The 13,342-nt window shown below is 48.5% G+C and overlaps 1 protein-coding gene across 1 annotated transcript in view; it reads right to left on the bottom strand.

Moving 5' to 3' along the window:
* PTPRJ (protein tyrosine phosphatase receptor type J) overlaps positions 1-10,461 on the bottom strand; it is a 169,108-nt gene extending 158,647 nt beyond the window's left edge. The window contains exon 1 of the mRNA XM_043912164.1: positions 9,999-10,461. Coding sequence (XP_043768099.1) covers positions 9,999-10,439 — 441 coding nt within the window. The 5' untranslated portion in view covers positions 10,440-10,461. The remainder of the gene's footprint in view (positions 1-9,998) is intronic.
* Positions 10,462-13,342: the final 2,881 nt, after the last annotated feature.

Below are 13,342 nucleotides of genomic sequence, written 5' to 3'. Positions count from 1 at the left end.
GCATTAAAAAAAGACAAAGATCACTCATCAGAAAATGGTACCAGGAGTTAATTTCAAGGGAGTGGAGATTACAGATAATAATTTTGCTTTCTTTTTTTTTTTTTATTTATCTATATTTTGAATTTTTTTATATAAAAAACAAAAACAAAAACCTGAACTGACTCGTAGAGGAATAAAGTCAAAGTCTAGATCAGGATCCTCCAGGCAACTGGGGATTAGCATGAGTGGATTGAGGGCAGCGTGGCCTGAAGGTTTAAAAAAAAGGCCAGGCTGTGAGTCTGAGTCCCACTACTCAACAGACAGGTGACAACCCCTCAGAGTCTCAGCTCCCCTGAGAAGGTCCTAAGTTTTTATTCAAAGCACACAACACACTAGACAGTGAGTGTCAGCTCCCTACCAAACCTATGCACCCAAGAACAGAGAGTGTGGCCAATAACTTGTCCAACTGCGGTGGTCCCCCCGAAGTTTCCAGAAGGGCAGCTACTTAAGGTAAGGCCTCCTCAGCTGCCAGGCAACCCACTGCCCTCCTAAGGGCCCGCCTGTGCCAGCCACTGCATAATGGTCTCAGTCATCTATGTGGGCACTGATTATGCACATTTCGGGACATTATACTAGTTTTCCACTGTCTTTAGAGACAGAAACCACCTCCACCCCCTGACCAACACCTTCCACCTCTCCTTTCCCTGTAACAGTGGCTTCCAGTTTTCTCGGCAATGACGAATTCAACTTATATGCAATTCAGTACATACAAAGACACACAAATATATATATATATATATATATATATATATATACATATGCTTTCATAAAGCAGTTCTTACCCTTCCCACCTGCAGAAGATGCCAATATTTTCTACTCTATCATTTTCTAATGCTGATCATAAGTCACTAAACTGATTTTATGACCCACGGTTTCAAATATACCACTTTACAACATGCAAGCCTATGATTTGGTTTTCTAGACTTCACTATTAAAGAACATTTCCTGGAACATATTAGATGGAACCATATACAACTGCCGGGATTCAAAGGACCAAAAACAGTAATTTCATACAGTTCAACCTAATAATTATGAATGAACCAAACTAGGGGACTCAACTGGCCAATTAGCCTCCTGAAAGCTAATTCTAAACTTGACTAATGTTAAAAACTGGGCTATATAGTGCATGTACATTATTACTGTACAACAGACAGATGGCACCCGAAATGGACAGGATAAGTCACATCTTAAATGGGAACAATGACAAACCCACAGGGATGCTGTGAGAACTGAATGAGATCGTATATGCTGAAGGCCTTGCAAACCAAATAGGTAAAAATAATATTTTAGTTTTCATAAATAGTAACGTATGCCAGTGTCTCAGCAAAATAAGACCATGAGTGTGGTCCATGCTTAGTGGGGAAGGAATAACCCCCATGACAGATGGACATGGTGGCCCCTCAGCCACAGCAGGAACTGCAGCATCACCTTGTTGCCATGGAAACAAGGTGGCCTGGTCAGCACAGACTTTCTCAACTTCCCATCTTCTGCAATTAGAGCCAAGAAGAACGCCTTCAAACTTTCAGTTGGCAGCATAAAATAACTCCTCATGGTCCTAGAGAAAATGTCCCCAGGGATAGGAGGTGGCCACAGTCAGAGCTGGCCAGGTCACAACAATAGGGATGCTCATGGAAAACCCTGTTTCTCTAAAGGACATGGTCAATAGTCCTACACTCCTTGGGAGCAAAGATCTCACTGGCCACTCTTCAGCCACATCTTGTGCTCATTTAACCTATATTAATTCAAGTATATCAACTTGTCAAAAGAGAAATATAATTTAAATTATCCTAGCAGAGAAGCCTACACCATTTCACATTATACATTTTAATATATATATCTATCTATATATACACACACATATATACATATATAGGTATATATACACATACATATATATATCTGTGTGTGTATGTATACTATCCATTGTGGATTTAATCTCAAATTCAATTTTTAAATTTTGTAACACAATTTTTACAATTCAGAATTATGTCCTTTTGCTCTAACTTTAAAAATCTAATTCTTGAATAAGTGAAACAGTGTTCTTATATTTTGAAATCAATTTACAAGGAACTTTAACATAATGTGATCTCATTTAACTTATCCAACTACCCTGTGTGAGAGGTACTACTGTTACACTAGCAATTTAGAAATGTGAACACCAAGGATCAGAACGGTTAAGGCGCCTGCCCAAAACACACAGCTATTTAGATGGTGGAGCTAGGATTCCAACCTGGCAGTCTCGCTGCAGTCTATACTCTCTTTATCACCCAGAGGTCTTATTTAAATTTCAGTTCCTAAGGACAAGGGTTGCATCTAAAATAGTCATATTTTAGACATATTTATATTTGAATTATATTGTTGCATTTGAAACAGAAATTAGAGAATAGGACTAACTTCCTTCATTTCCAAAGAGCTTGCACACATAGATAACAAAAAGACAATCTTTTTTTAATGAACGGGGAGTTAACTCCCCCCCCCCCCCCGCCAAAAAAAAGGAAGGAAGAAATGCAAATAGCCCAAAAAAATGCTCAACTAACTCAAAATTGAAGATATAACTAAAAGTAACAGGATATAATTTTTTACCTCTCAGGCTGATACACATTTAAAAACTTAACAATCTTCGGTTCAGCTTATAGTATAGCAATAACAGACACTCTCCAAGCCTATGGGTGCAGGTACAAACAGGGAAATTTAACAGCTATCCAATTTTTAAATACAGGTTCCCTCTAAGCTAGCCATCCTAAAATTAGAAATTTACCCTATGGATATTCTCCTGAAAGTTACAAGAAATATGTATCAAACACACTCTCTGAAGCATGATTTCTAAAAAAAAAAAAAAAAAAAAAAGGAGGAGAGGGTTGTCAGAAAATAACTGAAGTGTCCATTGACCGGAAAGGCCAAATAAACTGTGGTAAAGTCACACATCAGAATATTAGGCATTTAAAAGAATAAGTTAAAACTATGGGTCCAGATATGAAATAATCTCCAAGATAACTAAGTAAAGTAAAAGGCTAAAAGTAGAGAACAATGTATATGTAATGTTACCTTTAATGTAACTTTTTAAAATGATGAACATAGATACTTAAATATATTACATACAAACATTTTTTTCCCTAGGAGGAAAACAAGGATACACATAGTGGTTATCTCTTTGAAGAGGACTTACAAACATAACTTTGTAAATGTTACAATTTTAGATTAGAGGGTTTTTAACCTAGGCTTCATGGGCTATTTTAAAGGTAAACTCCTGAAATGGGATACAAAATTGTAAATATGTGCATTTCTTTTAGGGAGAGGAGTCTTCACTTTTACATATACATACTTTACATATACATACTCTGTTAGGGTTGAAAACCTCACCCTCCCCTGAAAGATTAAGAACCACTGTGTTAGATCCATATTAGTGCTAAGTTTTAATATTCACTCACATCTCTTTTCAGAAGCCATGAAATAACCCTGGGCTGGGGCCAGCGCAGGCACTCAGAAAAACACCACCCCATCCCTGCTCTGGAGAAGGAGATAGTTTGTGGCATAATAACAACATTGTCTGCTCAAGCCTCAGAGAAGGCAACAGAGGACAGCTTCCCTCTAACAGGAAGAAGGAAAAGTGGAACTGAAAATTATTTGCATGTTTAAAATTAGACCTTCTGTGGGAGCTGACACTACTTGGCTTTCAAAGTGGCCCCCATCTGCTGTCTCATTACCACCACCCCTCACCCAGGCATTTACATGCCATGGAAACGCTGAAACAATAGGATGACTATCAAGGAATCCTACTGCTGATAAGGAAGCAATAGCAAATTTCCTACAGCTCCTGTCTTCCCAGGGGTCACCAGAAAAGCTACTGAAAGCCACAGGAGGAGGCGACAAAATTGCTGTGGACTCCTCTGGCCTGACACAGCTACAGCTTCCAGGGATCTCCACTTTGTCCCTCTCATCACCACTTCTTCCCTGGCAAGCCCAGGGCCAGCCCGTCCTCTGCAGGGGGCAGGGGGCAGCAAGGACACCCCCAGCACAGCCCGTGTCACAGCTGTGACTGGTGAGCTGGAGGTGACCAGTCGTGTCAGCCCCACAGCCTCTAAGAGACACGAAGCCAGGCTGCCTCGCTCACTCACAACTGCCTGTGCCCCATGCAGTGTGCCCCCGGTTTAAGAAATGCATCACGGTTACAAGGGTGCCATAAACACACCATCATTTACATCATTATTTTTACTCAATATTTTTCTCTTTAAAATGTATTTATTATTTAAGTATTTGTTTATTCAGCTGCCCCAGGTTTTAGCTGGGGCACACGGGATCTTCGATCTTTGGGCGTGCGGGATCTCTAGTTGCAGCAGGTAGGATCTAGTTCCCCCGCCCAGGGATCGAACCTGTCCCCTCAGCCCCAGCACTGGAAGTGAGGAGTCCCAGTCACTGGACCACCAGGGAAGTCCCCTCAACATTTTCCTTCAGCTCAACTTGTTAGTAAGTTTACACAAATGTATTCACCACGACACTCACGGATTTGACACCTCCCTTACATTTTTACCAAAGCTCCCCTAAGACAAATAATCACTATTTTTAATGTTATGTGAGCCGAGTTCATTTGGCACACCCCTGGGGTTATTCTGCACCACTCGGTGGGAAACAATAAATACCTGTTCAATGAAGAAATGACTTGAGGCCTCACATCCTCCCCCCAGATAATAGCAGCAACCCCCAACCGAACTTGAGCCTTAGATTTCACGGAGCAGTTCCCCTTCTATCTTAGCTGATCCTCTCAACCACCCGGTGAAGCAGGAAGTATTAGTCCCATTCTCCAGATAAGGAAATGAGAAGTCACAGAGGTTAAGTGGCTTGCCCAAGTTTATGCAGCTACTAAGCGACTGAGGGAGGACCTAAACCCTGCTCTTTCCATCCCAAATCCCATTCCATCTCCACCAAGGCAGGCCCGCCTTGCAGATTCAGGCTCACAAAGAAACATAAGCCGGGACAGGGTAAGGCCCTACGAGCCTGTCCTTCACAAGTCAGTCACCTCCTCTCTCCCTCATCCCCTCTGTTGTGTGTGTTTTTTTTTTAAGTATAGTTGATTTACAATGTAGTATTAATTTCTTCTGTATAGCAAAATGATTCACTTATACCTATATACACATTCTTTTTAAAATTCTTTTCCATGATGGTTTATCACAAGATATTGAATATAGTTCCCTCTGCTAGGGAACTTTGTTGTTTAACCATTCTATATATAATCGTGTGTATCTGCTAACCCCAAACTCCCGCTGCACCTCTCTCCCCAACTCCCTGCCCTGGCAATCACAGCCTGCTCTCTGTGAGTCTGTTTCTCTTCTGCAAGGAGGTCCGTTTGTATCCCCTCCTCTCCCAGTTGAACACCGAAGACTTTGTAAAACATGCATTCTCACAGCACAGGACAGTAAACCGGGGTGTCAGAGATGGCAAACACGGCTCTGCCACAGACTATTATGATGAATCTTTGGTAAGTTCAGAACTTCAGTTTTCTCCCAGATAAAATGGGACCAGGAAATCCCCAGAAGTCCAGTGGTTAGGACACAGTGCTTTCAGTGCCAAGGCCCGGGTTCAATCCCTGGTCAGGGAACTAGGATCCTACAAGTCACAGAGTAGAACCAAAAATTTTTTAGAATAAGTAAAATTTTAAAAAATAAGATGAGGCCATGAATAGCACCTACTTCTCAGTTATTTCTGATATGGCCAAATGGGATAGCACATTAAAACCCTTAGCACAATGCCTGCCACATATAAAGCTACCTATTAATTACAGTACTGCAGCAGCATTCTATTAGAAGGGAAATGCACAGAAAATTGCCTCTTACCCTGCACTCAAAATAATTCCCCTGGCCAAGCAGTGAACAAACTAAGTAAGTAATTGCTGATGATGCACTGGTTAAACCCAGCAACTGTGCCTGGGTCTCAATCCCAAGCAAAAATTACTTTTAGGAGCTAAATAACCTCTCTGCTGACCAAAATTGCTCACTCGGGAGCCAGGAGTCTCTTTGCTTAGGAAACCTTGGGTATTCCAGGGTTATCTTTATCATAGAGCTAAGGTTGAAGTCAGCTCAAAGTCACAGTCCAACCATAAACCAATTTGCTCTGTTTTCTTAAATTGCCTGCAAACAAAACATAATCATTCTGTTTTTTCCATTGTTGTTCTGAAGCAAAACAAAAATGTTTAAAGTTGCCTCTATGAGAATTTAACAAGCAATTTGGAAGAAGTCAAAATATTTTTTGTACCCTGGATGAAACAGGTAGGCAAGCAGACTTAAGGATTAGCTACAGTAGATAATAAACACAAACAGTTATTATTCACCAGGAAACAAGAAAACAAAAGAAAAGCAAAATCCAAAACACCATGAGACCAACAAAACAGCTATCAGTCACCAGTTCGGTTTTTGTTTTTGTTTTTTGTTTTTTGTTTTTTCATTTGAAAGCAGTCCACGATCAAGCTGATTTCAAAAAGAATCTGTCAGGACTACTTTTCTCAAGAGAAGAAGACCAAGGGAGGGAGGGTGGATAGCTTTGTCACATTGCCTAAAACATACACACAAACCAAAATTAATGTGCAAAAATGCTAGGAGAATGGGTGAAGTCATTGCAACCAGACAAGTCCACATGTTGGAATCATCCCCGGCCATCCTTCCTGCCTCAGAGAAAGGGGATGAGAAAACAGGTTCAAAAATTGCTTTTCCAGCCCTACTAAGCACTGAGTCTTCTAGCATCTCAGCTTCCCTGCTTCTGTATCTAGCCTCACGAATGCCCAGAGTGCATTTTTTCCACAACTTGCCCAATTTTTTAAACCTGCTACTGTTGATTTCATTTTAAAACATACACATACACACACACAATCCAAGCCTTACTAAACCAATCAAGTGTTAGGGAGACAGTCAGACCCTTCACCCACATTTCCTAAATGTATAAGCTTTGAAAACTTCAAATATGACTTTCCATCTCAAATATGATTTGGCTTTTTTAACTTTTTATTTTATTTGGAGTAAATAGCTGATAACAATGTTGTGATAGTTTAAGGTGGACAGTAAAGGCAATCAGCCAAACACATACATGGAAAATATGATTTGACTTGGAAAACTCTAGGGCTTCCCTGGCGGCTCAGTGGTAAAGAATCCACCTGTCAAGGCAGGAGACATGGATTTGATTCCTGACCTGGGAAGATCCCACAAAAAGATGGAAAAAAGAAAAACTCTATTCACACCCACAGTTTCAGGAGTACACAGTGAGGCAGCGCTGTGCCTACAGTAAAATTAAGAGCAAAGTGAAAAATGGCAAAAGAAAAAAAAAAATCATGAAAATCAAAGACACAGGCAAGGGACACATGTTTCAATCCCATCCCATCTCCTCTACCATCTACCATCCTCTACCATTGGCCTCAGTCCAATCACTGTCTTCCCTGGGCCTCAAAAGCCTTATCTTTAAAAAAAAATAATAATAATAAAGGAATTTGAGCTATCTTGAAGTCTGGTCCAGCTCAAAAATGCACTGACTCCCTGAAATATCCAACATCAAAATGAACTGTCGAATGTGGATTTTGAAGATGCTTTTTCAGAAAGCCTTTTAGATTTCCCATTTTATAATGCATCCAAAAACAAGAAATAGACTCCTCAAGTTTCTACAGAACAAATTAGAGAGGAAGGAAATATCTGAATAGGGGACAAGTGTCACATGGCAAGATGCTATTGAAACACAAGGAAGGATTGGGCAAGAAATAAATTTACCCAAGAAACTTTTTGCTGATTCCAAACAGAGCTAGCAACCACTATGGCCCATGCAAAAAGATAAATACGATAATAAGATATATCTGCACCAAAGTAAACTAAAAATAAATGAAGTATCTGATACAAGAGATCTTCAATATAAGGCGATATTTTTTTAATCTCATATACTGTTCTTGAATTTCCTTATAGGGACAAGGAGAAAGTCCATACACACTGTACCTTAATGATAATCCCACCTGGATGCCCTTTCGTGTTCACAAGGCCATTTCAGACACTGGCCAGTGAAAGCCCCTCAGACAATCCCATGGGGCAGGTGGTGCGTGAGTGTGTGTGTGTGTATGTGTGTGTTCAGCCTCATGGAACTCTTTGCAACCACCTGGACTATAGGCCACTAAGGCTCCTCTGTCAGTGGAATTTCCGAAGCAAGAATACTGGAGTGGGTTGCTACCTCCTCCTCCAGAGGATCTTCCCAACCCAGGGATCAAACCCACATCTCTTTCGTCTCCTGCATGGTAGGCAGCTTCGTTACCGCTGAGCCACCAGGCAAACCCATGGGGCAGGTGGTCCCATCCTACAAAAGCGATTAAGGGAGGATGGAGGAGACTGAACTTGGCCCTGGAGCTGGTCTTCTGAATCTGACAGATTATCAGAACCCCGAATCTGACATTCTCTGCAAGAGGTGACCGTGCCTTCCAGGCCTTCCTGAGAGACTGGTCAAAGCCTGCCCGGGGAACACTCAAGGGACACAGACAACCAGAGAGCCCTCTGGGTGCGGAGAGCTTCTGGAGGCCCCCAGGCCCTAGTACCTTCCGGTCCTGCCTGCTGGGCTGCATTGCTGCCCCAAGGCTGGTGTTTCTGCTCTCAGGCAATCTTTTTATTTGTGCTTGAAAAGTTTTCCCTTGTAGTAAACCGTAACGGCAAAGAATCAAAACTAAACAGAAAGATACATACGTGTATACGTATAACCAATCACTTTCCCGTACACCTGAAATTAACACAATACTATAAAGCAACTAGACTTCAATTTCAAGAAAAGAAAGAAAAAGGAAGGGACCTAGGATGGGGCGGGGTGGGGGGAGTTTTCCCTGAAGCCAGGTTCCCTCCCCAGTCAATAACTCGCTTCCCAGGTTTCAAACATCCTGTTCTTAGAGCTGCCGTCTGTATGAGACATTTTTTCCTTCACAAAAAAACGCCAAGGCCCTTTCCATCGCGGGTTCGAGGCCGTAGCAGGCTCCTAGAAGGGAACGAACACGCTGGTTCAGCTGCCGCGAAGGGCTGGGCGATTCTGCTTTTTCACTTCTCTCCTTCCAGTTCCCTATCTGTGAAATGGGGACATCGCTCAGCTGCCCTCCCTCACCCCGTGGGAACACCATGGAGGGGAAACGGCGCTTTTCAGGGGGATGGATCACCGAAACGCCAGGCACAGCATTATCTGAAAGGCGAAATTCGAGAACAGGGAGCGCAGGGGGCAGAGGAAGCCGGCGCCCACAGTGCACGGATTAAGCACCCAGGGAAAGCGGGCAGCGCCTCCGGGAGAAGGACCGTCGCTCGGAGGCACGCCCGCGAGGGGCCACCTTCTCCCGGGGCTGCAACTTTCCCCAGAAGCAGCGCCCGCGGCCCGGAGGCCCCGCGCCTCGCCCACCACCACCCGCCGCGGCCCCGGCCCCGGCCCGGGCTCCCCTCCCCGGCTCCCCTCCCGGGCCACCGCAGCCGCGGCCCTTCGGCCCCGCCCCTCGGCCCCCGCAGGCCGGGTCGGAGGTCGGCCGCCGCTCAGCCAGGCCGGCCCGGCTCCGCGGTCGGAGCTCTCCGCAAACACGCCCCCTCCGGCCGCCTCGGCCGGGCGAGCCGGGCCCGCGCCCGCCAGATGTGACCAGCTCGGGGCCGGGCCGGGCCGGGCCAGAGACTGCCTGCAGCCCGCACGGGGGGCGGCCACGGCGAGGCTCCGGAGCCCCCCCACCCCCTGGGACCCCCGAGCCAGCCGCCCTCCCTCGGGGACGCGGGAGCCGGGGAAAGGGCTGGGTCGCCGGCGCGCGAGGCCGGCCTCCAGCAGAGGAGGGCCCCGGGGACGCGGAGCCCCCCAACCCCACCCTGGCCATCTCCTCCGAGCCCCGCAATCAGGGCGCACCCGGGCAGGTGCAGGGGCTTCCAGTCCCGCCCCCCCCTCCTCGCGCCCCCCCACCACCACCCCCGCCCCGGAGCCCACCACCCCGGGCTCACCTGGCCCAGGCGTAACAGCAGCAACAGCGGCGGCAGCGCCCAGCGCAGCCCCGGCGAGCGCGGAGGCGGCCGCGCCTCCCGCGCCGCCGGCTTCATGCCCCGCGCGCCCTGGAACGTGCCCGGGACGCGCGAGCCGGGCCCCGCCGTGCGCCCGAGCCCCGGCGCCTGAGTCACCGCCTCCAGCCGCCGCCTCCGCCTCCGCCTCCTCCCGCCGGTCCGCCTCGTCCCCGCTCCGCCCGCCCCGGGCTTCCCCGGGGACATGGCAGCAGCGGCGGCGGCGGCCACACGGCGGAGCCTGGCGCGGCTGCGGCGGGGGGGACACGTCTCCGGACGCGTAGGGGCTTCGCAGGGCGGAGCAAGCGGCGCCCACCCCCGGCGCGCGGCGCCCGGATCCCGGCTCCCGCGGCCCCGGCGGCTCCCGCTGCCTCCTCCGCGCGTCATGCGGCTCCGGCTGCAGGGAGCCGCGGCGAGCGCTCAGCCCCCTCCCTTCCCCCTCCCCCTCTGAATATTCATCGCTTCCTCCCGCCCGGGCCGGCCGGGCGGCTGCCGAGCTCCGCGGCCCCTCGCCGCCCTCCCGCTGCAGCCCCCCGCCCCCGCCGGGCCGGCCGGGCCGCTGGGAGGGGGCGGCGGCGCGACCCGCGCGCGCCGGGGCGGCTCCCCTCCTGGCGGGCAGAGGAAGCGCCCCCGCCTCGCCCGCCCTCTCCGCCCAGCCCTCCCACATTCCTGGGACTCGGCACCCGGGACGCGCGGCTCCCAAACCACGAGCCTGTACCCTCGACCCCGGCTCCGGGGGCCCCCGGGTTTGGGTCGCCAGATGTGGACCGAGACCCCTCTCGAGGGCACAGCCAGGCCTGCGTTCAGATGGCACCCCAGCGATGGCCTGCTTGACCTGACCAGAGGGTGGCTTAGAGGTGCATGAACCCCTAAACTGCAGGAGACGTGCTGTGTGTTGTCTTGCCCTGCCCACCCCCCATCCTCGGGCCAGGGAGGCTGAAAGCGGGGCGTTGGAGCGGATCCAGAGATGAGCGCCCGACTCTGCCATGGGGTAAATCTGGCTCTGCTAGTGGTACCAGCTGTGTGACCTGCGGAGAGGCGGCTAACCTCTCCACGCCTCCTTTCTTCATCTGTAACGTGAGGCTAATACCAGCACCTGGCTACAGAGACTTGCCCATCACATGAAATAGTGAACGGAAAAGTCCTAAATCCCGGGCCTGACACCGACACACAGCGGGCTTCCGTCAACAGTAGCTCTTCCAGGAGCTTTCATCGCATTTTCAAGGAAGCCCGCTACCCGAAAAGGGTTAAAGATTACTGCAGCTCTTATGCCCATGCACAGAGAAGTGAGGATCTGAGAGACTTAAGCCCTTTGCTCAAGAAAAAGTAATGAGTGAAAAGGCCAAACAAGGAGTGCTGGGGAGACAGAGGTGAATTCCAACCGGAGGGAGAGGTGACATGTGAGCTGGGCTTTGAGGGATGGGTTGAATTTCACCAGGCAGTTAGTTAGAGGCGGGGCAGTGGCCCAGGAAGTGGAAGCAACTTGGCAAAAAAACACCAGGAGGTGGATGCTTCAGGCTTGGCCTTCTGAGAAGCAGCGAATGCAAGGTTGAGGGGTTCATACATAGAGGTGACTTTGAAAGGCAAAATGGTAAATGTGGGCTAGATTTGGATGCCAACCACCAGATGCCCAACACAGCCTCCAGGCACCCCTCATGCTTCGGGTTTGCCATTTGGGAGATGGGAGCCCGTCTTCCCTCCCAGGGCACCACACACAGACAGCATAAGGCAAGGGGACCCCACGTGTTTGCTGCAACACCTTGCCATCTTTTGTGTAAACATGGTGTTCAGTTCAGTTCAGTCGCTCAGTCGTGTCCCATTCTTTGCAACCCCGTGAACGGCAGCACGCCAGGCCTCCCTGTCCATCACCAACTCCTGGAGTCCACGCAAACCCATGTCCATCGAGTCGGTGATGCCATCCAACCATCTCATCCTCTGTCGTCCCTTCTTCTCCTGCCCCCAACCCCTCCCAGCATCAGGGTCTTTTCCAATGAGTCAGCTCTTCGCATGAGGTGGCCAAAGTATTGGAGTTTCAGCTTCAACATCAGTCCCTCCAATGAACACCCAGGACTGATCTCCTTTAGGATGGACTGGTTGGACATGGTGTACTGATCGTAATTCACCAGGAATGCTGTTCCTTCCTAACTCTTCCCCTTCTCAGGGCTGAGACAGGTGGTTTGAAAGGCATTCCTGTTGATGACAGCAGGAGGTGGGGGGAGGAAAGTGAGTGCTTCTGGGTCTTCAGGTTGCCCCAGATGCTCAGAGGCCCTGTGGACCCTGAGAATTCATCCAGGCCTCCACAGCTTCATGTGTACACGCGCTCAGTCACCCAGTCAGACCCAACTCTTTTGTGACCCCACGGACTGTAGCCCGCCAGGCTCCTCTATCCATGGGGTTCTCCAGGCAAGACTCCTGGAGTGGGTTGCCATTTCCTTCTCCAGGGGATCTTCCTGATCCAGGACTCCAACCCACATCTCTTGCATCTCCTGCATTGGCAGGCGGATTCTTTACCACTGGGCCACCTCAGAAGCCTCCCACCACTTCATGGAGGGTCTGTAAGCAGCCCTGGGGATGCCTGCACACACTTGGATTTTCTCCTGGATGAAATACAATGCTCATGGTTGTGTTGGCCGGAACTGCGTTTCTCCGCAACATGGCGATGAAAGAGAATAAACAGTATTTTCAGGAACAGGACTTAAGACCTGAATAATCCTGTTGGGTCATAAACAGGTGTGGTATAAACTCCCTGAGGGCAGGGATTGGGCCTTTCTCTCCCGAGCTGCCCTCCAACACCTCGCTCAGTGCCTGACCCATGGCAAGAACCCCGTATTTGTGCAGCTGCCTGACTATGTAAATGAATCCAGGGCGACATGGTGTGAAAGTTCATTTTTTCCCCAAGGATGAATTAGAGAAGGACCGTCCTCTTTCCAGAAGAATTTGAGACCAGGTTCCAGCGTAGAGGTCTCTTCCTGCAATGTCACCTCCCCTAGAGCTTTCCCAGGCGCCCCAGCCCTGCATTGGGTACCGCTTTCCCTCCGTCAACCCTGTGCTAACCTTATCTACCACACTGGACTCTAAGCAAGACCCTTGAAGACAGGGCCTGCCTCTTATTGGTCACTGTATCCCCAGCACGTAATAGTCACACATATAATATTTATTTAGCTGCATTGGTTGCATTCCTTTAAATAGCAAACTAAGGTGTTAAATATACATCTGTTCGCGTGCACACACACACACACCAAATTCTATTTGCAGGCAGCTTCCCAGGAAGAAATCTACCGTGTAAAGTT

Source organism: Cervus elaphus, chromosome 1 (assembly GCF_910594005.1).
Source record: "Cervus elaphus chromosome 1, mCerEla1.1, whole genome shotgun sequence".
NCBI classification, from domain to species: domain Eukaryota; kingdom Metazoa; phylum Chordata; class Mammalia; order Artiodactyla; family Cervidae; genus Cervus; species Cervus elaphus.
This window is presented reverse-complemented; position numbering and strand designations above follow the sequence as displayed.